This window comes from Macaca thibetana, chromosome 9 (genome assembly GCF_024542745.1).
Source record: "Macaca thibetana thibetana isolate TM-01 chromosome 9, ASM2454274v1, whole genome shotgun sequence".
Lineage (NCBI taxonomy): Eukaryota > Metazoa > Chordata > Mammalia > Primates > Cercopithecidae > Macaca > Macaca thibetana.
This window is the reverse complement of record NC_065586.1, coordinates 92,322,770-92,347,004: the sequence shown is the minus strand read 5'-3', so window position 1 is coordinate 92,347,004 and position 24,235 is coordinate 92,322,770. Positions and strand designations below refer to the sequence as shown.

General features: G+C 41.8%; 2 protein-coding genes across 8 annotated transcripts in view; one reads left to right on the top strand and one right to left on the bottom strand.

Annotated features, from left to right (window-relative positions):
• The window catches only part of OPALIN (oligodendrocytic myelin paranodal and inner loop protein), a 128,147-nt gene extending 119,792 nt beyond the window's left edge, over positions 1–8,355 (top strand). For 2 of the 4 annotated variants that reach the window (XM_050802952.1, XM_050802951.1), the window contains exons 4-7: positions 241–273; positions 1,820–1,939; positions 3,329–3,385; positions 5,554–8,355. In XM_050802952.1, the coding sequence (XP_050658909.1) occupies positions 241–273; positions 1,820–1,939; positions 3,329–3,385; positions 5,554–5,730 (387 nt within the window). In that variant the 3' untranslated portion in view covers positions 5,731–8,355. The remainder of the gene's footprint in view (positions 1–240; positions 274–1,819; positions 1,940–3,328; positions 3,386–5,553) is intronic. The other 2 variants (XM_050802954.1, XM_050802953.1) reach the window with 1 other exon arrangement.
• A 407-nt stretch (positions 8,356–8,762) lies between these two features.
• DNTT (DNA nucleotidylexotransferase) overlaps positions 8,763–24,235 on the bottom strand; it is a 41,274-nt gene continuing 25,801 nt past the window's right edge. For 2 of the 4 annotated variants that reach the window (XM_050802901.1, XM_050802904.1), the window contains exons 9-11: positions 18,977–19,222; positions 15,626–15,709; positions 13,038–13,464 (exon numbers count right to left, since the gene is read on the bottom strand). In XM_050802901.1, coding sequence (XP_050658858.1) covers positions 13,378–13,464; positions 15,626–15,709; positions 18,977–19,222 — 417 coding nt within the window. In that variant the 3' untranslated portion in view covers positions 13,038–13,377. Of the gene's footprint in view, positions 11,208–13,037; positions 13,465–15,625; positions 15,710–18,976; positions 19,223–24,235 lie in introns of those variants that run through there. The other 2 variants (XM_050802903.1, XM_050802902.1) reach the window with 2 other exon arrangements.

Below are 24,235 nucleotides of genomic sequence, written 5' to 3'. Positions count from 1 at the left end.
AGGGTGAATAATGAAGGCATTGCCTGAATTTCCTAATTCTTTTCTCCTGGTAGCCAAATTTTATTCCAGTTCTTACCTGGGAAGCAATCAAGTTAGGTTCTGTTTGGTAGTTGTTAACAGAAAGTTTAGCAAAGGGATAAACTTTAGGCTTTATGGACTAACCTTTGGCAGATTATCTTATATAATGTGTATTCTATAGACTTTTTGTTCTTTTACAATGTATGTTCTTTTTCCATACAGACATCCTCTCCTGTTACAAGTGGGAAAGAAACGGTAACTATAACACTTAAATTTACAAAATGGGGATAATAATAATGCTCCATCCGTCTTGTGCATTTGTTTTGAGCTTTAAAGTTTGATAGGTGAACTGTCACTAAGCACAGAATCTGGCTCAACAATTATTCTTGACCAGCTCAGCTCAAAAGTGAGGGAGAACATGCGAAATCACAGATGGATTTCACAAAGTGTTGAGCAAAAGAAGCCAGACACAAGGAGTGTATATCTTATATTTGCATCTATCGTATGCTGAAAAACAGACAAAACTACTCTATGACAATAGATTTCAGAGTAGTGGTCACGCACAAGGAGGCTGGAAGGGATTTGAGGGGGATCCTGAGATGCTGCTAATGTTCTGTTTCTTGATCTGGGTGTTGGTCTTATGGGTATATTCCTCATGTGAAAAGTCATCAACTTATATATTTATGATTCATATACTTTTATTATTCTTCAATAAAATCAATTCCCCCCAAAAGTGAAGGTGAATCCATTATTAAATGAGTTGCACTTTTATAGGGATTCTGCAGATGATCTTCAATATTTCCAGATAGTCTGCAAATCTGAAAACTTATGTGACTAAAAGCATGACTATTTCCACTCCAATCAAAGCAAAATAGGAATTTGAAAATTAATTGGTTAATGCATTTAGTGCAAATAAATTTTTTTTGAAAGGCTAAAGGTCACTTTTATTTATGTTTTTATTATACTTTAAGTTCTAGGGTAGATGTGGACAACGTGCAGGTTTGTTACATATGTATGCATGTGCCATGTCGGTGTGCCGCACCCATCAACTCGTCATTTACATTAAGTGCAAATAAATTTTTTAAAAATTCATATTAAAATAGTGTGGTATGGCTGGGCACGGTGGCTCACGCCTGTAATCCCAGCACTTTGGGAGGCCAAGGCGGGCAGATCACGAGGTCAGGAGTTAGAGACCAGTCTGGCCAATATAGTGAAACCTTGTCTCTACTAAAAATACAAAAATTAGTTGGGTGTGGTGGCACGTGCCTGTAGTCCCAGCTACTTGGGAGACTGAAGAAGTAGAATCATTTGAATCCAGGAGGCGGAGGTTGCAGTGAGCCGAGACTGTGCCATTGCACTCCAGCCTGGGTGACAGAGCGAGACTCAATCTCAAAAAAAAAAAAAAAAAGTGTGGTATATAATAAAAGATTTTATTTTTAGCCAAACAGGTGAAAATGGCATCTAATTGTTGCTCTGATTTGTATCTCAGCTTTTCCTATGTTGAGGAGACATTTGTATTTCTGTTCTAAAGAATACCTGTTCGTATCGTTTGCCCATTTTTCTATTTGATCATTACCCTTTCCAATAGATTTAAACTGTTTAAATTAAGTCCTATGAAAGTAAGTCATTTCTCATGTGTGTTACAAACATTTTTGCACATTATTTCATTACCCTTTTGATTTTGTAGATGATGTTTGTGATCCATGCAGATTTTTTGTTTTATTTTTATTCTATTGAATTTTTCCTTTATTCTTGAAGACTCTGGGCTTCCCCTGACCCTGTGCTTTTCATTCTGTGCCAGGACTGCGGGCCCTCTCTTGGATTAGCGGTGGCCATCCCCTCCCTGGTGGCCACAGCCCTGCTGGTGGCTTTACTATTTACTTTGATTCACCGAAGAAGAAGCAGCATTGAGGCCATGGAGGTGATTACCAGCTTCTTTGGGTCCAGATGTGTAGGCAGGCAGCATTTCAGTGAGCTGGCTTTTGGACTAAGGGTGTCAGAATTCAGGGCCCATGTCTATTTCCTGAGGACAGGATGCTGGAAGTTTCTGGGCCATAATTTCCACTGCAGACACAACATTAGGCACCAAACAGAGCTGATTTGTCATCAACTCTTCAGGTCAGTTGAGGAATTCCTGGCAAGGATAGTATTTGGGGTAACAAAAAGTAGCAGTGGAGAGGGATGTCTGTTGCCATGGCAAACACATGTCTGTACAGTGGGTGTGCTTTCTAAAGTTGAGAAACAAAAGCGCACAAGCTTCACAAAGAGAGGATGGAGATAATGTTAGGAAAGATAGAAGACGAAGAGGGGCTGAGGTGTCCATGGTAGGAATGTATCCAGAAGTACGTGGCTCTATCTATCTTTGCCTTTTTCACACATCTGAACATGTATAATTCACAAGGGAATCTATATCCTCCCCATCCAATCCATGCCCCCAATGCCAGACTGTTCTAGGGACTGTGTTTAGAATTCAAAGGCCACCTAGACCCATATCCAACAAGGTTCCATGGTTGTGACAGAACTGCGTCACGTGGACTCTGGGTTCTAACTCCATTCTCTATTCGCATTCACAGTTGTTATCATATGGGTAAGCATTAATTAAGAGATGGAAAATTGAGGTTCTAAACCAGACTCTGCCCCTTTATGATTTATATGATCCTGGACAACTTGGTTAGTTCAACTCCAAAACAGGAGTCATAGAAACTACCCTCCCTATTTTAAGAGGTAGGGAAAGTTCTAAGGATGAAATGAGATAATGGATGATGAACATCTTTACGTGTAAAGATGTGTTGACAAGCTGTAAATTTTAAACACATTAAGAAGTGTTGTGGTTGGTGGTGGTATTGTTTAAGTAATAGTTTCTCAACCTCTAGTGCACTTTAAAATTATTTAGGAAGCTCAAAATTTCCAATCACCAAAGCCAATTAAATCAGAATTTCTGGATGACAAAGCTGTGGCACTGATCTTGAAAAAACAAAAACAACTTTTTAATTATAATTTCAAACTTATACTAAAATAGAGAGGAGAGTATAATGAAAGCAATTATTAACTCATGGCCAATATTGTTTCATCTCTACTGTCACCCTGGATTATTTTTGGATAACTCACAATGATATTTCTTGGCTTGGGTATGGGTTTGGTTTGGTTTGAGGTGGGGATGTTATTAGATGCCTCTGTGTTTGTTTTGTTTGTTTTAATGCACACTCAGATTTAAAAACCACTGATTTTAATCATAGTTATGGTCAAATGCTATGCCCCTTCACTTCTTTTTCTTTCTTTCTTTTATTATTATTATTTTTTTCCAATTTAGGAAAGTGACAGACCATGTGAAATTTCAGAAATTGATGACAATCCCAAGATATCTGAGGTAAGAACTCTTGGATATACTCTCTATATACCATTTACACAGTAAACAAGCTAAGTGTTTTAAAGCTTTTCATGCACAAAAGCAAGCACAGTATGAGCACATGTGGAAAGGAGACGACCAAGAGGAAGTTCAAGCACAAAGGAGGTTCTCAGTGCATTTTTATCAGCTGAACAGAAATTCAAGCTTCCTTTAATATTAGAAAATCAATTTAATATAATTTATTTTACTGACAAACTAAAATAGAAAACTCACGTGACCATCTCAATAGGTGAAGAAAGTTCAAAAAAATGTAACAGTGATATGAACTCTCAGCAAACTAAAAATAGAATGGGAACTTCCTTGACTTGAAAGAAGATGTCTTTAAAAAAAAAAATACAGCTAACGTCATACCTAACAGTAAAATGTAGAAAGCATTCTCTTTAGATCAGAAATAAAACAAGGATGTTCACTAACACCACTTCTATTCAATATTATACTTTAGATCCTAGTCAATGAAGTAGGATTTTAAAAAATTAGACAGTATAAGCCTGGTGCAGTGGCTCATGCCTGTAATCCCAGCACTTTGGGAGACTGAAGCGGGTGGATCACCTGAGGTCAGGAGTTTGAGACCAGCCTGGCCAATATGGTGAAATCCCCGTGTCTACTAAAAATACAAAAAATTAGCTGGATGTGGTGGCGGGCGACTGTAATCCCAGCTACTCGGGAGGCTGAGGGAAGAGAATCGCTTGAATCCAGGAGGTGGAGGTTGCAGTGAGCTGAGATCGCACCATTGCACTCTAGCCTGGGTGAAAAGAGTGAGACTCCATCTCAAAAAAAAAAAAAAAAAAAAAAAAATTAGAAAATATAACACTGAAAAGGAAGAAACAAAATTGTGATTATTTGCAGATGATATGATTGTCGACATAGAAAAGCTAAATCTGGCTGCGTGCAGTGGCTCACGCCTGTAATCTCAGCACTTTGGGAGGCCAAGGTGGGTGGATCACCGAGGTCAGGAGTTCTAGACCAGCCTGGCTAACATGATGAAACCCCATCTCTACTAAAAATACAAAAATTAGCCAGGTGTGGTGGCAGGTGCCTATAATCCTAGCTACTCGGAGGGGCTGAGGCAGGAGAATCACTTGAACCTGGGAGGCGGAGGTTGCAGTGAGCCGAGATCGCGCCATTGCACTCCAGCCTGGGGGACAAGAGTGAGACTTCGTCTCGAAAAAAAAAAAAAAAAAGAAAGAAAAGAAAAGCTAAATCTACAGAAAAATTACTTGAATTAACAAGAAATTTTAACAAATTTACTGGATACAAAAATCAATATACAAAAGTAATTTACACTTTCAACATCAACAACAATTAGAAAAAGCGATTTTAAAAATTACCATTTTGTGATGGTAATTGGTAATAAAAATATGTAGAATGCTATGGAATAAATCTAACAAAAATATGTAATATCTTTATGGAAAATAATAAAACTTTGGTTAAAAAAACTATTAAATAATACCTAAATAATGGGGGTTATATACCATGCTCCTGGATAGAAAGTGTTAATAATATTACAATATCAAACAATGTTAATCTATATAATAAATGTAATTTCAATACAAATCCCAATCAATTTTTTTTCATGGAACTTAATGAGGTCCTTCTAAAATCTATATGAAATAAAGTAGAAAAAGAGTTAAAAAGACACAACAAACAGATAGGTGGAACAAACAGAAAATAAATAGCAAGATGGTAGATTTAAACCTAACCATATCAATGATCACATTAAATGTAAATAGTTTAGATACCCGAATTAACAGGAAGAGATATTCAGATTGGTTATAAAAACAAGGTCCAACCATATGATGCTTACAAAACTCACTTTAAATATAAATTCACAAATAGATTAAAAATTAAAAGACAAAAAATGAGATACTTTGTTAACAATAAACAAAAGATAGTTGAGTGGCCTGAAAGCTCCCCAAAGCAGTAAGATCAGGCAATTGTGGGTCTCTCCTCATTTGTTTTCTGTCTCTCAAGGACCATTGTCCTTCCTTGCCTGTTGTCTAGTGTCTTGAAAACTATTGCTTCAAATGTTGTGTCTGATTTTGGTTATTTCAGGTGGGAGGGTAAATGTGGTTGCTGTTAGTAAGAATTCTCTGCAGTCGTTTTTAAAAAAACCTATTTGTTTCCTTAAGAATCCTAGGAGATCACCCACACGTGAGAAGAATACGATGGGAGCACAAGAGGCCCACATATATGTGAAGACTGTAGCAGGAAGCGAGGAACCTGTGCATGACCCTTACCGTCCTACTATAGAAATGGAAAGAAGGAGGGGATTGTGGTGGCTTGTGCCGAGACTGAGCCTGGAATGATGCAGCTCAGTCAAGGAGCAGACCTGGCACTGGAACAGGGTTGAAAACCCAGGGTTTTTACTTGGAGAGGAGAGATGCCAAGCTGCTTCTTAATCAATCCAAATTTCATTTACAGATCTGGAACACTTTGGGGCTGATTTGTCTCTTTAGGGGACATCCCCAATATGGTTAATTCCAACTCTCAGACCTTGTGCTTTAGTTAGTACATGTGACTCACCAGATGGGGTCCTTAGATCCTGTTCCTGCTCCCAATGGGAATTTGCTTTTCTTTGTCATTTTGGGAAAGGGGCTTGGTTTCTGAGTGTCTTGTCTTCTCATTCTTTTTTTTTCATATCCTTTTTCTCAAAAAAGCCATCAGCTCTGACTTTCATGGAAGTGTTGCCAAGGTCAGCCTGGTGCAAGTTGGGATATAAATGAAACTTATGCAGGATGTATGAGAGGAAGCAGTTAATTGTTTCTGAATATCTCAGGGTAGAAATCACGTGGAACCACACATTCCCTGACCACAGGGAAGCACATGGCTCAGTCACGTCATACAGCAGTGGAAAGAATATGGATTCTTAAGTCACACCTACCACTGAGCAGCTGTATGACTTTGGAGAAGTTGTTTAACATTTCCAAGCCTCAGTTTTTGCTTTTTTAAAGGAGGGGAAATATTTGCCTCATGTCATAATTAAAAAGATTAAATAAGAAATAAAAGGAAGTGTCTGCTACTTAGTTGCCAGTCAAAATGTTAGTTCTCTCTCTCTGCCCCCTTCCTCCTACTTCTTCCCATACTGCTTGCCTGATAAAATAGCTAGTCACCAGCATTTGTTCCCCATAGTCACAGGATCACACAAGGGAACATTTAGGGCAAACTTTCAGCAAGGCCTGTGGTCCAAATTGTTATCTAAAGATGATTCTAGGTGTTGCTGGTAGTATGTGAATCTTCCAATCTAGGTGTGATCTTGTCCTCATATGAATCAGGAAAAGCCAGGTTCTTACAAGTTCCAAATTCCAAATACAGAGACTAGTGGTGTTACATTTAACCTTAAAGATATTAATGTTGATGGAAATTCATGTTTCATATTAAAACAACACTTTGTCTTTACAATGAAACATTTTGCTTAATTTTTAAAGTAAGACATCATGATACCTCTGGTGGCAGCTCCTCAAATAACTTTAACTTTTGTGCTTTAGGGATAGTTGTTAAACTTACAGTTTCTTTTATGTTGTTTTTTAAAGTCTTCAGATTAAACAAGAGCCCTTAAGCCCATGCATAGCATTGCCGCTTCAGCTTGCTGAGGACTCTCTCCAAGGAGGCCAAATGGAAAAGGAGAGGCCACTTCAAGTGGTGTTGGCTCATTGAGCCTATTGGGCAAACTATAACCAGGTTGCCTTATTCTGTGTGGATTACTCCAGGATAGGCCACCCTCCAGCGTTCTCTTATCCCAGTAACTCCTCTTCCCATTTTCCAATCCCTCCCCAGCCTTTTTTTTCCCCCCTTCTGTACTCTTCTTTTGCCTTCAATACAAATTTCATTTCCTCTGTGACTTTGGGCAGACTTCCTTCTAGCATGTGTCAGCTACCCCACCACCCAGCTGGCCTAGGAGACACATCATTCATTGCTCCTTCTTGTGTCTGTAATCAGAGAGTATTTAAGGAGGGCAGTTCTGTGATGGACTCTGTGTGTGTGTGTGTGTTGAAAGTAAAGATGGCTGGGGGAAGGCAAGAGTTTCTCCAAGATATTATTAGAAATGAGGGCTCTATCTATTCTGTGGGAATGGAGAAAAGATCCAAGTCCTTGGATATCATGGGGAAAAGCTGTGTGGCAGAAAGAAAAATCAAGAGGACCCAAGTGGATGGAGACAGGACCACAGGAATGGGCTTTCACTTTCACTCCCATGAGGAGGCTTCCAGGCAGCCTGGTTCCTCCCAGGGGGAAGGCCTGGGTCCAGGGCATCTTAAGTTCATCCACCAGCTCCGTGAGCCACACAGATATCCCAGAAAATATTCCTTTCTTACACAAGGCTTCTGATTGCTCAGAAACGTGCCCCTCTTCCCTGAATAACCAAGAACATGTTCTATAAACCCAGTCCCTGCCACATGTCAACACCTGCTCTTCAAAGCCCCTTCTGAAACTCAGTTTTGTGCCAAGTCTTCTGGATCTAATTACCTTAAACAAGCAGATTTAGCCATTTCTAAAGAGACGTGCCCAGTCATCCTGGTGCTTGTACTTCTCTTGCATGTCATGAAGGACCTTGGATTTACTGAGAACTCAGCCGTGGCCTTGGCTTTGATACTTACATGTGTCAGCCCTTGGGCCGATTGTTGATCATCCAGAGCCTCAGTTCTGTACTTGTGAAATGGAGACAGCAGTTCTCATCCCCCTAGCCCATGGAGTGGTTGTGAAGCTGGATTGAAATATGCATGTGACTAAGCCATGTAGCTAAAAGTGAGGGATGACTTGTATTTTGGATCACTTATTTTAATTCTACTTATAATCCATGGCTTAGAATCTTTATTTAAACATTGTTTCTATCAAACTAGAAAGGTTCAGCATTTCTGTCATTTACTTCTGCTATGATACCCAAGAACTTATGTTGGAATGAAGTGAAAAGTAAAATGGTCATTCTTATGAACCTACAAAATGTTTGTGGCTTTTCTTTGTCTATATTAGAGAACACTGGCCCTGTCCTTGGAACCAAGATTATCCCAGGGATGTTCCCAATATTGGCACTTTCTCTGCCAGGCTAGAAGACGTTCAGTCTTTCATGGAGGGCAGCTCTGTGTGGTAAGCAAAATGATGAGACCCAAAGTCAGAAGCTCTGCTTCCCTAACCCAGGGCTGCTGGTAAGTTGAGAGTCACCTTAGGCAGGTTGCACGATGTGTGTGGGTCTCATTTCCTCCTGTATCATCTGGTGTTTGAATTGGTCTGTCTCTAAAGTGACATCCATCCAGTCCAAACATTCTGCTTTGATTTTCCCCAAACCCTGCAAAGCACTCCTTCTGCCTGCCTGTTCCTCACTCCCATCAGCACAGCCTTCTATACCCTCTATGATTCTTCTCAGTTCCTGACTGCTGGTGGAGAGAGATAGTTACTTATTTATTTTGCCAAGAAATAACAATGATTAGTTTTGCTTAAGGCATTTCTCCCTGCAACATTGCGATGTTAATTGAAGACAAAAAAGTGATAACTAATTTTTGAAAGATTGCGAAGTCATATAATCTTTGCACTCCCACCATCTTGATGAGAATTATTGCTTAATGCATGAATTGATTTAACAAATGTGCACTGGCTTCCTTCCAATGTCAGACAGCCTGCCAGGTCCTAAGACAATGTTGGGGGCATAACGAAAATGCTAAACGTTTGTGGAAATGTTTCTCCACCCAATTGAATATGAATCTCCATCCAAGGAAATAATATCAGGAAAGCTTTTATACAGGTGCTTTGCCTCTAAGCTCGAAGACATAAAACTAGCTCTCTCAGGCTCAAATGAGATAAGAATCTATACTCTCTTTCTTTTTCCTTTACCTGAAGTTAGAGGAGAAGGAGAAATGGGCATAACACTTCAATCCTCTGAGAATTCCAAATGACTGAAAAGTCTGGTTATGTCAGGCATACATTAAAGTGCTGTACCTCCAAGTAAAACTCAGAAAAAACCTTCTCTCCTCCATCCTCTAGAGAGGCTACCTGAACTCCAACAAGTTAAGGGGTGAAAAATACTAAAACTGGACAGGTGAGACTGGGGAACATTTTGGAAGTTGGCTGAGTCTGTCCAATAGGCTGTAGAACGTATTTCTAAAATGGATGGGGGCCTCTGGAGGACAGCCTGAGTGTACCCTGGGGCTTAAAATCTGATTTGTAATGACAGAGACTCAATGTATCATAGACTTTCATTTCCAGGCTAAAATGATTTGAAAGATTTGATTGTGAGCGAGAACAAACCATGTTGATAAAATTCTACCATAAATGTGATTGATTTTTTCATGAAGAGTCAAACAGTGATTACTGTTGACTCACCTGGCCAGGGATTACCCACTTATGAAAGCCAAGGTAAGGATATGGGTCTTTGTTTTGAGAGCTGGGGAAAGCCTAGCCTTGTGTCCCAGCCCTTCTAGTTTCTCTGCCCCAACCACTTAGTCCTCCTCTCTGTCCTTCAGAGGCCATGGTCTGTCCACAAGCATAGGCTTTCTCTCTGCAACTCAGACACGTGGGAACCTCCGGCTGCAAGAGCTTTGTCTCTGCTCATTTTATGCCATGGCACTCCTGCCATGTGGGCCTTTTCTCTGACACCATGGTCCTTGCACCACATGGCCTTTGCACATGCTGTTAGTGAGATAGAGCTGGAAGTTCATGGAGGCCAAGGTGAATAGAATTTGCAGCGTAGAGTACTGGAGACAGAGTTGCACAGAAACAGAGGAGACCCTTTGATTATTCTATTGATCAGCATATGCATGTGAGAAAACTACCCAAGGCTGGAGAAAGAACCACACAAAGGGATTAGAGGGAACAATACTCTAAGCTCTAATGGACCAGGCCTCTCAGTGGGAGGCCAGAAACAGTGCCTGTTCCCAAACAGCCAGAGTAGAAAACATCATAATTCACCAGGCATCAGGTAGAACAATGAGAAAAGTATTGCTTCAGTAGTGGGGAAGAATATTAACCCTGGATTAGACTATGTTAGCGCTGCCTAACAAAGCTCAAAAGCAAGATGAGGACACATTAAACTGTTTCCAAGTAAATTAACCACATCCTGGAACAAGGTTTAAGAATATTAACAGGAATACAAAAATATCCAGGAAAAAATTCACAATGTTCACAATGTCTAGAATCCAATGTAAAATTACCAAGCTTGCAAAGAGGGAGGAACACGTGACCCATAATGAGAAGAATACTCAGTTAATAGAAACTGACTCAATATTGACACAGATGATATCATTAGTAGACAAGGACATTGAAACAGTTACCCTATATTCCATGTATTTAATAAGCCAGAGGAAAAATTGAATATGTTAAATAGAAGCATGGAAGATAGTTTTTAAATCCTAACTCATAAATCTAAAGATGAAAACTATAATGTGTGAGATAAAATTCTGGAGAGGATTAATGAAACTAGACATTGCAGAAGTAAAGATGAAAACTATAATGTGTGAGATAAAATACTGGAGAGGATTAATGAAACTAGACATTGCAGAAGAAAAGATGAGTAAACATGAAGATACAGCAATAAAAACTACCCCAAATAAAATACAGATTTTAAAGACTGGGAAAAAAGTGAACAAATAGAGCATCGGTGATCCATGGCTTCTTACATATAGTTGCAATGTTTTTAACAGATAATCGACTTCCTACCTTATCTGCTCTATCATACTGTGCTTGCCTCCAAGAGTTCTTCTGTCAGCCATCAGAGGGCGCTCTGCTCCCAAAGTAGGAGGCACTGGCGAAGGCTGAGTTCTGGTAACTAGGCACCACAATAATTGAAAAAAATTCTGGCCTACAGAAAAAAAAAAAAAAAAAAAAAAAAGGCCAGAACTGATAAAAATTCTGGCTTACAGAAGGAAAAAAAAAAAAAAAAAAAAAAAAACAAAGACATGCACATTTGTGGAATCTCCAACAGGCCTTTTCAAATAAGGAAAGTAGCATTTAGAATCTGTGAGGTTCTCTGATGGGGGAACTCCTCCGGCATGGACCTCCTGGGGTTATTGTGTGGTGGGGACCTCCAGAAAACAGGGCTGGGGAGTTGCTCAGTGAAGGTGACAAGGCCACCTGCACATTTCCCAAATGTCAGCCACCCGCGTCCCTCTCTCTTCATTCTTGCCACAGCCCCATTCCACTGGTAATATTTCCTAAGTGATTTCCCTGACCTTGAGTCGCTTTTCTTATTTAAATAAGCCTACTCCAAAAAGGAAGCTTTATATCACTACCATCAATAAGGAACCATTTTCATAACACCTCTCGAATACAAACACCTTTCTAGAACATAAGCTTTATGCTTATAATCATACAGGCAGAGATTTTTGACAGTTTTGTTATCTTTTCTATGCCCTGTGCCTAGAAAAATGACTGACATAGTAAGCACTCAATAAATATTTATCGATTATATCAGTATGAAAATGTTAATCTACTTACTACCTAGAATAATCTTGAGTATCATAACCGAGAAACACTGGACAGCAGAAAAGACTAGAATACTTTGTGGATTTTGGGATTTGAGGTCAGTAGGGGTGGCTGCTGTTCACCCTCCTGTTGTCCCCAGTTTTTTTTAGCCATCAACTCAAGATGTGACACACACACACACACAACCTGAGGCCCTTTCAGTGTGTTAGTTTCAGCCTGGACTGTCTTTAGGTTCCAGAATGGACAAAAGTTTTCACCCGCCGCTTCACACCCAGTAAGATAGCTATTACAAAACAGACAATGCAGAAGATAACAAGTGTTGAGGATGTGGAGAAATTGGAACGCTTGAGCACTGTTGGTTAAGAATGTAGTAGGGTGCAGTTGTTATAGAAAACAGTACAGTGGTTCCACAAAGAGTTAAACATGGTATAGAATAACCATTGAGTCCAGCAATTTTATTACTAGGTCCCTACCAAAAGGATTGAAAGCAGGGACTCAAACAGATACTTGTATGCCAAAGTTCATAGCAGCATTAGTCACAATAGCCAAAAGGTGTTGTATCTCCCAAAATTCTCTTCCCAGAGGGACTGGAAGGAAGGGAGAAGGGTCGTCATAGGCCTCCCAGCTCTTTAGCAGGCTGAAGACACGGAAGCAGCTGGAACAGATGGCCTGTTAATTCCCTTCAAGGCAAAGGGTCCATGCCTCCTGGAGGAGGGAGGAGGAAAGAACAGGTCTGGAGCCCGGGAATTCCAAAATTTCCCTCAGCCAGGGCTCCCTCCCTTCCCTTGGGTACCCTCAGATGAAGAAGCCAAGAGAGATTGACTTCCTGAGAGGGACTAAGCCATAAGGTGTAGACAGAAGCTCCAAGATGGAAAAAAGAGGGAGATATTTCTTTGGTGGTTGAGGACATTGTCTTTCCTTCAGCATGATGGCAGGGAGAGTACATCCTTTACGTGGTGGTGTGCTGGGATGCTTAGGGATCCAGCTGTACACAGGCACTGAGCCGAGCTGAGCCAGTCCAGAGGCAGCACCCCTCCTCCACAAGCTCCAGAAGGGACCCAAATCCCCTCTGGAATCTCTGCATCTTCTAAGTAAGCCTGTTTGTCCCCTTAAGAGAAACTGTAAGCTCTTTATTCTTCTGCTTGGTTACACTTGTGTTTTAAAATAGTTTATAATATTTGAGTGAAGAAAAACAGATTCCATCATCTTGTTTCCTTCTGTTTTTATTAGAGATAGACAGTATTTCAGCTACACTGTGAACAAAGTGGGCTTTGATGAGCTTCCCTGAATCAGCCACCAATGACAACATCGTTTCTCTTGAAAAATGCATTATGAATTCTACGCAACAGTCATAAACATGGCCTATTAGAACCTTACCCATTACCAGTGGCGCCTTCCCATGTTTCCAAAGCTATATATTTCTAGTAGCGATCTGCATTTCAATAAGACCTAAATAACCCTGAACTTTCCTATGGCATCTTTTACTAATATGAAGCATAATTTATTTAACTTGAAAACAAAAGGGAAAAAAGGTTGACAACATTTTCCTAGGCATTTCTTTCCCATGGTTCAATATAATCCAATCCCAGATGCGCAAAAATTTCTTCTTCACTTTCTGCTTTGAGGAATATCCTCTGAAAACATAACAAGAAATATGTGCATTCAGATATTTTTCCTAAGCACCATGGTGTGGACACAGTGAAAGTGTTACTTATAAAACTGCCTTGTCAGAATGAACTATAGCCCAAACAGGAGCCCTGCTTCTGAGTATAAAAAGTCATTTTAAATGACTTTCCAAAATATGGTACTAAATGAATTAAGGTAAAATCATAACAGCTTTAACATATTCAGCAAAAGCCATTTGTATATTTTTTTCCTATGGGCTGTAGTTCGGAACCACAGCTGTTTATTAGAACAACCTGATGGAGTTTAAAAGATAAACATTGAAGCTTGAGCCATACTCCAGTCCAGCGAAATCAGAAGCTCAGGAGAGGTCTTGTAATCAATCTATTTGAATGCACTGGGTAATTCTAACATGCAGTCATAATTATGTACTGCTGGTAATTATAGGATACTTGTATGTGTTGGGTTTTCCTCTAGCTTTCCATGCTTGCCTCTAACCCCAGCAGGATCCCACCCTGTTATCTCTCTAAGACCAAGCAGCTCTTCTCCTCCGTCCCTTCTTGTACATAGCACAGTGCTAGGCACTTGCTTACATTGAGTTATTTAGAATGTATTAATTGGTAAGTGTTCCTTCATTGTACTATGTGAATCTGCCTTCACCCACATGCTTAGCATCCGAGGCTTTCCTGCCAGCATCCACAGCCCCCTCTTCTCCGAGCAGCACCTGGATTTTTCTATGGGAAACCGCTCCTCTTGACTCTCAGTCCAGGAGGGTTAGGTGGAGCTGTTCCCAATTCCAAGAAGAAGCACATGACCCAAGTCTGGCCAATCAGAGCCACAGTAATGGGTTCAGGGATCGGCGCATGACCCAGTCCTGGCCAATGAGCATCAGGTAGGATTCTTGGGGGAACTATTAGGAAACAGGCTTTTCTCTGTTGAAGTAACTGGAAGAGTGGGACTTATCGGAAAACCTGCCTGCGAATAAAGGCAATACTGAGGGAAGCCTGCCTGAGCACCCATATTCGGCTGCCCCTGAACCCTTAGATATTGCGGAATATAACCCAAGTTCCCTTTTTCGTTTATGTCACTTTAGATTTGATTTCTGACACTTGTAACTGAGACAACTCTGAGTACACCTCATTTAGACTACAAGCTCCTAGAGGGAAAGGACATTACTTTTTTTTTTTTTTTTTTTTTTTTTTCCTGACACAGAGTCTCACTCTGTTGCCCAGGCTGGAGTGCAGTGGTGTGATCTCGGCTCACTGCAGCCTCCGCCTCCCGCGTTCAAATGATTCTCCTGCCTCAGCCTCCCAAGTAGCTGGGATTACTGGTGCGAGCCGCCACACTTGATTATTTTTTGTATTTCTAGTAGAGATGAGGTTTCACCATGTTGGCTGATCTTGAACTCCTGACCTCAAGTGATCCACCCTCCTCGGCCTCCCAAAGTGCTGGGATTAGAGACGTGAGCCACTGTGCCTGGCCAGTACCATTACTTCTAGTTATTTTGAGTTTTCTTTCCCCTGGAGCCTATTTTGGTGTCCTTGATCACTGTAAGAAGAGTAGCCCTTAGTACTGTGTATTTAACAGTTGGATATTTAACTCTTCATAACTTCTCCAGTCATCTATCGTTTTGCTGAGAGCTGAATTGGATCATGACCACAGTAAGACTAGCACGCCAAATGAGTGACATGGCTGGTGAGTGAGACTGGCTGGCTGCTCATTTATGTCTCAGGGCAGTTCCGTTGCTCTCTTTCTTGCAGCAGACTGTTGTTAATGGCCTACATGGCCACTCAGAATGCCACTGCCCCCTGCATTTGAGGGGTACACAAGTAGTATTTGTGATTTCTGGGGATCCCTGGTTTACTTTGGAGTTACTCATTGCCAACACCAAGGATATACCAAACCCGTTAATATGCACTGCTGGACTGGTTCTGGAAGCCCAATTAGCTCATCATCTTTCAGCCAAAAGCTCTTGAAGTGCATTCTGGGCCAGGTGGAAACTGTGAGTCTGTGGAAATCTTTCCTGCTGCCCTCAACTCTGATCAACTGGAAATAGAACACGCATAACAAAGGAAACCATACTTGGATACTAAAATCAGTTCCTGAAAAGAGCTCGGGGGCCAGCCTTGGGGATGAGGATCAAAGTAGCCAATTTTAGGAAGAGAACTGTACCTTGGTCTTGTCATATAAAGCATGGTTATCCAGAATCATCTTCCGTTCATGTGTGGCATAGCGCCGGAGGTCTCTCTCAAACTGCTGGACAGGAGATAGTTAAAATAAATTATTAACACGTCTAGAATGTCTTCAGTATTAGGTGGCTACATCCCTCTAGTGAAATATCTAACTCCACTAAACATTCTCAAAGTGATTTTCCTTCCCCAGGGCCAAGTTCTCTGGTGACAGAGGTCTGTGCTCCCATGAGCACACTAGAATGTAAGCTCTGTGAGAGCAGGAACCTGGTTTGTTCTGTCCATAACCATATTCCCTCAAATAGTGCCTCACATGTAGAAGATGTATAGCAAATATTTTATTGAATGAATAAATGAATAGCGTGAGCATTGTACCAGAATAATGCCTGGTCCAGAGTGAATGCTGGATAAATACTAGTTTGGTGGGTTTTAAATGATTTGGAATATTGTTATTGTAAAAGAGGATGGAGGAGTCAGGGAACCCATTCCAGCTTGGATTTTGTCCCTTCCTGGCTGTACATCTCCTGACAAGTCATCCAGACTCCCTGAATCTTGGTTGAGTGAATGAAAGGATGGAGGAAGGACATGATTAAGGCTCCCTCTGGCTTTAACATCCTTTCACACGGAGATGCCATGAAACTGATGTTCTAAGTCACCTGCTCTTGGATGACATCTCCCACATCAGGAATGGGCTCTGAGACTGAAGAGAGCAACACATGAAGCCTAAGACAGAGGACAGGAACACCTTGGCAAAAAGAGGGCAACGAATTGCCATGGAGACTAGTTTTCCTGAGAGAAACACAATCTAGAAATTTTGTCCTCTTCATGTGGGATTAGGGAGCAAGCCTGGGATACTGGTGCCCTCTAGTGGTAAGGAACAATTTGCTATTTTAGGAAAGCTAACCTGGGATGGGTGAGGAGATGGACTTTGCAATCAGAAGTCCTTTGTTCACCCAGCTAACAAGCAAAAGAGCTTAGTGCTCTGCCAGTGCCTTGCAGAAAGAACAGCAACAATTTCTGAGAACTCTGAGGAAAGAGACTAGAATGTGCTGAAAACATGTCCATATTAAAAATAAAATGGGCAAAGGTCAACCACTTCAGTCAGTGATGCTTAACTGGCATGACATTGCATAACCAAGGACTTCTTTCTGGAACTTTCCCCTTTCTCAATCAACTACGTGTTCCCAAAGACTTATGTCTATCACACAAATTGCATTTATGGTATATTTTTTCTTTTCTTCCCCCTTTTTTAAGAATGAAAGGAGCATTTAGTTGTCAGTCAACATTTGTGATTAGAGTAAGAAATCCCACTGCTAAGATGCTGTGCTGAGTTAATTCCAGTCCAAAGCAAAGACACCTGACATTTAACCCAAGACTGAGAACAATTAATTTCTGTTGTGTCATTCATCTGTATAAAACCCTCTACGAACTCATTTCACTCAAAACAACAGCCAGCTACCTGGGAAAACAGGAGAAACAGTGTGAGGTGTTTAGTTGGGAGGGTGGAACACATGCAAGTGGGACTCAGATCACAGGTGTCCTCTCCTGTGAGTGAGAGGAGATGGGAACTACTGCTTATCCAGTACTAGCCATGTGCTGGCTTAGTGCTGAGGCTTTGAGAACATCATGTCACCTAATGTCTCTGCAACCCAAGGAAGTAGCTAAGGTCATCGTCCTCATTTTCCTGATGGGAAAACTGAGTTTTACAGGATATAGGGAACTTGTCCAAGATCACCCAACAGTAAGAAGCAGAGCAGGAGCTTGCAACCAGGTCTGGGATCAACTGGTATTCTTTCAAAAAAATCTTATAGCTTGATTTTATTTTTAATTAACATATAATAATTGTATGCATTTGTGGGTTATAATACGATATTTTGATACATGTATATACATTGCAGAATGATAAAATCAGACTAATTAGCATGACCATCACCTCAAACATCTACTATTTCTTTGTGGTAAGAACATTAAAAATCCTCTCTTTTAGCTACTTTGAAATATGCATTTTTATTAACTATAGTCACCATACTGTGCAATAGAGCAGAGCTTCTTCCACCTACTGACTGTGTACTTCTTGACCCTTTTCCCTCTCCATTTTCTGCCCTCAACCCCCAGCCTCTGCTAACCACCATTCTACATTCTATTCTCTACTTCTACGCATTTGACTGTTTTAGATTCTACATATACAGAAACGAGATCATACAGTATTTGTCTCTCTGTGCCTGACTTATTCCACTTAACATAATGTCCTCTAGGTTCAACCATCTTGTCTCAAATGACAGAATGTCCTGTTTTCGAAAGGCTGTGTCATACTCCACTGTGCATATACCATATTTTAAAAATCCATTCATCTGTTGTGGATGCTTAGGTTGTTTTCATATAATATCTTGGCTATTGTGTATCATGCTGCAGTGAACACAGGAGTGCAGACCTCTCTTTGACACACTGAGTTCGTTTCCTTTGGATATATACCCAGAAGTAAGATTGCTGGATCATACGGTAGCCCTATTTTTAGTTTTTTGAGGAACTTCCATACTATTTTCCAAAATGTGTAATTTACAACACCACCAACAATATAAGAGGGTTCCCTTTTCTCCCCAGCCTCACCAACACTTGCTGTCTTTCATGTTTTTGGTAATAGCCAATCTGACAGATGTGAGATAACATCTTATTGTGGTTTTAATTTGCATTTCTCTGATGATTAGAGATGTTAAGCAAGATGGCAATATCTGCTTGCCATTTATATGTCTTCTTTCGAGAAATATCTATTCAAGTCCTTTGCCCATTTTACACAGGGTTATTTGTTTTCTTGTTATTGAGTCTTTTGGTTTCCTTGTATATTCTGGATAACGGCCCCTTATCTGATGTATGATGTGCAGATATTTTTTCCCAATCTGTGAATTGCCTCTTCACTTTATTAATTGCTTCCTATTTCAACCCCCTTGCTGGTTTCTGTACTTCAGTGGTTCTCCCACTTGAGCTGCATCAGAAACACCTGGAGGCCTTTTCCAAACACAAATTTCCGGGCTGAACTCTCCAGAGATGCTGATTGGATTCCATAGGTTTGGGGTAAAGAATTTCCATGTCTAACCTGTTCCTGGGGAAGGCTGCTGGTACTGGTGTTGGGGACCACACACTGGGAATAACTGTTTTAAATTAATCTGTCATATTTGACCATGTGTGGACAGGATGCCTTGATTTAGAGGTTTCTGGGTACTGCCCCCTCCCCTGTCACCCGGCCCCTGTTGCCATCATCTCTCCCCTGGGCCCAGGTAGACTCGACCTACGTCTTTCGGAAAGCTGACATCATATCATGGGTCCATGTAGCGCTTACCCGTGAGCCAGTCCATCCCAACAGGGCGAAGGCACGACGCTCGTAGGGGCACATGACTAAATCCACACGGATGGCCTTCCAGGTCTTTCCCTCCTGCCAGCTGGACTGGTCACTGTCCACTCTTTGAAGAGGCAATTTGAAAATCAAAAAGCACTTTTGAAAATGATCCAAAGCATCAACTTTCCTGCTAGGCAACCTGAGCTTTTCAAATGTTGACTCCACAAGGTCATAATATAAAAGTAATCCCTGAAAAGAAACAGAATGGTGTCAGGAAAAGGCCCTGACGAAGAGGAGCCATGATTTTATACTGGATTCTTAATGAAATCTTTACAGATCTGAGCAGAACATGAACATGTGTTTGATCTTTCATTAAAGGTCTACCCGCAAACACTAGGAGAAAACACTAAGAAAGTGGTTGCATTATCTTCCCTTTACAGAAAAGGAATTTAGTGATGAGAGAGGCTGAGGCAAAGCCACTTAAGGGCAAAACTGCAAGAAAATCTCCATCTCCACTTCTGAACCTCAGCTAGTGCTCTGGGCTCTTCTTAGTCCTTTAAAAACAAACCAACCATAAACAAAAAGCCATGCTGCAGGAATTTCAGACCAGCCTGGGTGACATAATGAGACCTCATCTCTACATAAAATTTAAAAATTAGCCAGGTATGATGGCATGTGTCTCTAGTCCCAGCTACTCAGGAGGCTGAGGGGGAAGGATCCCTGGAGCCTGGAAGGTTGAGGCTTCAGTGAGCTATAATCACACCACTGCACACTAGCCTGGGAGACAGAACAAAACCCTATCTCAAAAATAAATAAATAATAAAATAAAAATTCATATTGTTTCTGGGGAGGGCAGCTTTGAGTTAGTGTCTGCTATAGTTTGGATGTTCGTCCCTCTAAACCTTATGTAGAAATTTGATCCCTAGTGTTGGAGGTGGGGCCTAATGGGAGGTCTTTGGGTCATAGGGGAAGATCTCTCATGAATGACTCATCCTCATGGTAATGAGTGAGTTCTCACTTTGTCAGCTCCCATGAAAGCTGGGGGTTACAAAGAACCTGGCCCCTCCCCACTCTCTCTTGCTTTCTCACTCACCCTGTGACCTCTGCATCTGCCAGTTCCTCCTTGCCTTCTGCCATGACTGTAAGCCCCGTGAGGCCTCAGCAGAAGCAGATGCTTGGTGTCATGCTTCTTACACAGCCTGCAGAACCATAGGCCAAGTAAACGTCTTTTCTTTATAAATTACCCAGCCTCAGGTATTCCTTTATAGCAATGTAAATGGACAAAGACAGTGTCCCTTTATATTATACCAATGACTAGATTTAATCCGCCCAAAGCGTTGTGGCTGGAGGCTGAGTCTAACTTTGGGGCAGGATGACTTCCTATTTCTAGGTAGCACTTCGGAGGCTCTTTCTCATGAGAGTGTTACTCCACCTGTCTTGGAGAAAGTGGGATAAAGTTAATGACACGTTTCATCTAAAGTTGCCTATCCAGAAAGTGGACAAGTGATTCTAAGATGTGACCAATCTAGTTGCCATTCTTGGTGGGAGCTCCTGATGGTACAGGGCAGATGTGGGAACAGGAGAGAGAAACATGCTGTCAACTGCTAAATCTGGCAACAAAAACAGCAAGTAACCCTCAAATAATGTCATCAAGTTACTGGGATGTGTGATTTGTTACCATGTACTCCTTAGGTTGGATGTTTAAAAGCTCTATCATCAGAAGCATTTGGAAGGTTTGCTAAAGCGCAGTTTGCGGGGCTCTGTCCCCAGAGTGATGCAGGAGGGTGAGGGAGGCATTTCGGACAGATTCCCAGGCAATGCTGGTGTTCCCAGGCCGGGACTACACTTTGAGCATCATTGGTAAATTGATTATTGTTAGGAGTCATGCTTTGTCTTTCTTCTACAAACCTGCACAAGACATTATTTCAGTTCAAAAAGGTACTTTTTATTTTGTTGACCTCAATAGAGGGAACTCTTCACCCTTCAACGCCTTGAAGAACAAACACCATTTGAAGGGGGAAGCACTAATGCTAGGGAGGCCCTCTGGAGGAGGTGGGAGATGTTGCCCTAGTTAACCTCTAATCACCAGCTCAGGAAAACACATTTCTACTTTTTTAAGGAAACTTGCTAAAATTAGTACAGAATAGCAGACTTTTGTGTAAATTTCAATCATGTAAATTTGAAAAAGGAGATATAAAAAATATAAAGAAGTCTCACATGAAAGCCAAATTTGTAATAATACACCTTCCCTTTAAAAAAAAAAAAAAAAAAAAAAAGGCCACAAAGCTGGATTCCTCACAGTAAACTGTGCTTGTCCTGTTGCCACATGGTGGAGTCACTTGGTGGGTGAGAGAAAAATGGGCCATTCTTTATTGGGCTTTTGTCTTGAATTTTGCAAGGTGTTTGAGAACGCATCCTTGAATATAATGCTCCTGTCTGCGTGTTCAGAAGGTTGTCTGCAGCAGGCCACAGCTGTCAAACATGCACACAACCCCTCATGCCACCTCTAGAACTCCAGCCCTGGCTATCTACGGGGCAGCCCTCTGGGCTCTGGCTTCCCCATCAATACCCACTGGTTGACTGAATATTTACATCAGCATGTTCTTTTATTTTTCCTACCAGACACTGAGAAACTCCTGACTAGGAGGAGGCATTTCCCTGCCTCTCTGTCCCTCCCGTCCTTCCCAGGGAACAGAGCGGCCAGTTCTCAGGAAGAGAGCTGTAGGGCAGGACGGAGATGCACTCAGCTTGACCTCCCACAGGAAGGCTCCATCCGAATTTAGTCTCAGATGCCTTCCGAGGAGGGTCACAAGGCTGAGTGTGAGGCTCTCTAGCCAGGATCCCTTCCCTGCCCTTTGCTTCCAATTCCCTCCAACTCCTTCTGGGAAAACTCAATGCCCAGTATTCAAACTCATGTCAGTTTCTCAAAGTGAACATATTCTTTACCCTCCAATGTCTGTCAATACATTCCACCTCCCAGCAGTTCCATGAACTGGAGACGTGGCCCCATGGAACAGTTACGGTCCCGTACCCAAGGTCTCACCCACTGGGCAGGAACCAAAACCAAAGTCATTTAACCTCCCCTCTTTGGGTTGAACCACTGGTGCCATTGAGAACTCAGGCTAACGGAGTCTTTGGGGATGGCAGCCCTCCCCCCAAGATCAGTATTTCCAAGATTTTTGCTTCCCTGTCTCCCACCCCTGACCAAGGGGTTTCCTACAAAGATCACATTTAGAGTCATCTGATGGGTGACTCGACCGGATACCATTGGTTATTCACTATGCTCCACAGGTGTTTTGAAACATTGGATGCGTATGTTGTGCATGTTGTGAGAGAATGTGCATGTGTGTACCTGCACAGACTTTATAACCTGGAAAGCGCAGCTTTTGGTCGGCATGGCAGGGCATGGGAGTGAGGCAGAGGGGGAAATTAAATACGAAGAAGTCATCTGCCGATTCCACAACTGAGGTGTTGTGGGCAGGCCTGGAGCTGCAGGGGTCTAATCAGGGCTGAGACACCAAATTACAAACTGCCCCACAGCTTCTCCCTGCTGTCAATGTTTGTCAGTGAGTGAAGGGGAAGAGTAAGCCCCTACCCACTCCTGAGTCCCCTCGCCTGGCCCAGTGCCAGGCTTTCAGGCAGAGTCCAACAAATAATTGTGCATAAGAGATAATGATAACAGTCAGCACCATTTGTTAGGCTTTTACCATTCATCAGATACTGCACCAAGCGCTTTATCTAATTCTTTCATTTAATCTGCTCCTTTAATGAATGAGAGAAGCTTGTTACCCCTGTTTTATAGATGGGGCAAGTGAAACTTGGAAAGATTAAGTAACCGATCCCAAGTCATATAGCTAGTGAATGGCGGGGCTGTGCTTTTAAAATCTCAACTCTAAAACCCACGTGCTTACATTAACATCAGCCTCTGCTGCAGCGCCTGCATATAAAATGCCCATCCCTGCTTGGGGACCAGCAGTAAGTGTGACTTCCTTGAAACTAAGGGAAGACCAATGAAAAGAGGACTCTCTGCTGCTATCTCCCTACCCCATTCCAGTCTTTAATAGTGTCGGCATGGAGAGGGGAGGGTGCCTATAGGACAAGGTCAGAGAGGTCCATTTTTGCAGGGCCTCCAGGTACGGAGCCACACAGCCCACTCCCCACCAGGCCTCAGCTAGCAGGGTCCACAAGCCATGCTCCCTTGTCTATCAATGAGAATCTTTCGTTGATAAGAAAGTTTATCAACAAAATCTTGAGCAGACCAGTGGGCCACTTCGCTGACTCTTCCTTGTGCTGCCATCCCCTGGCTTTGTCTATTATGTTCACTCTTAGGGCCACTGGCTGCCCTGTGTTCATTCCCCTGAGAGGGACAGAGGGGGTTGGGAATGGTTTCAGAGATGAATTTGGATCTAGTTCTAAAGTTGAGTCTTCATTTCCAGTGCCCCTGGCCCTAGGGTTGTGTTTCTAGCTTTTATTTTCACTTTATCTGAGGTCTTCCTTTTCTGGGATATCAGTAAGCTTGGTCCACACCAAACAGAAGCAAACTACTCAGGAAGGATGAAGCTGTGAGGAGAAACACCAGCCCATCCAGGCCTATCTACAGGTCCCAAGGGTAGGACCCTCTGGTCTCTCTAGGAAGTGAGGCTCTCATTAGAGTCAGACAGGAGTCAGGGCCTGCGTGTGGCTCTGGCTGCAGGGTTAGCTTAGCTTACTTTGGTTTCCTCCACCAGGCAATAGGCCTGTCACAAGTCTGATCTCTGCAGTACATGGGGGCTTCTGAGCCATGACCTCTGCAGGGCTCAGCTTGCCCTCATTAGTTTCCTTCATTCCATCTCAGTACAAAGTCAAGATGGCGATTGACCAGCATAGAATTCAAGGCACTATCAACACCTCTTAGACTGATTTTATCCCAGTCTTTGCAGTCCTGCACCCTCACCCAAACTTGCAGCTTTCTGGCTCACATTTCCCAGGTCTTTATAGTGCATGCTTTTCACTTCATTTGGGTGCTTTAATGCCTCTGTATGTCAAACACAAATGCATAGCCACCCTTGGCCCTGTTGGCAATAGGGTAAGTACAAATAAACAAGATACAGGACATATTTATAACATGTACTCTAGGACCCAAACAGGAAAATCTTATTGTAGGTCGTATGACTTTGTATAAGCTGCTGCAAACAACTGAGAATTGATTAGATGGTCATTACACAATTATAAGGCAAGTAATTTGCAAAATTAAAGTGTCAACATAATGTAAGAGTGTGCATG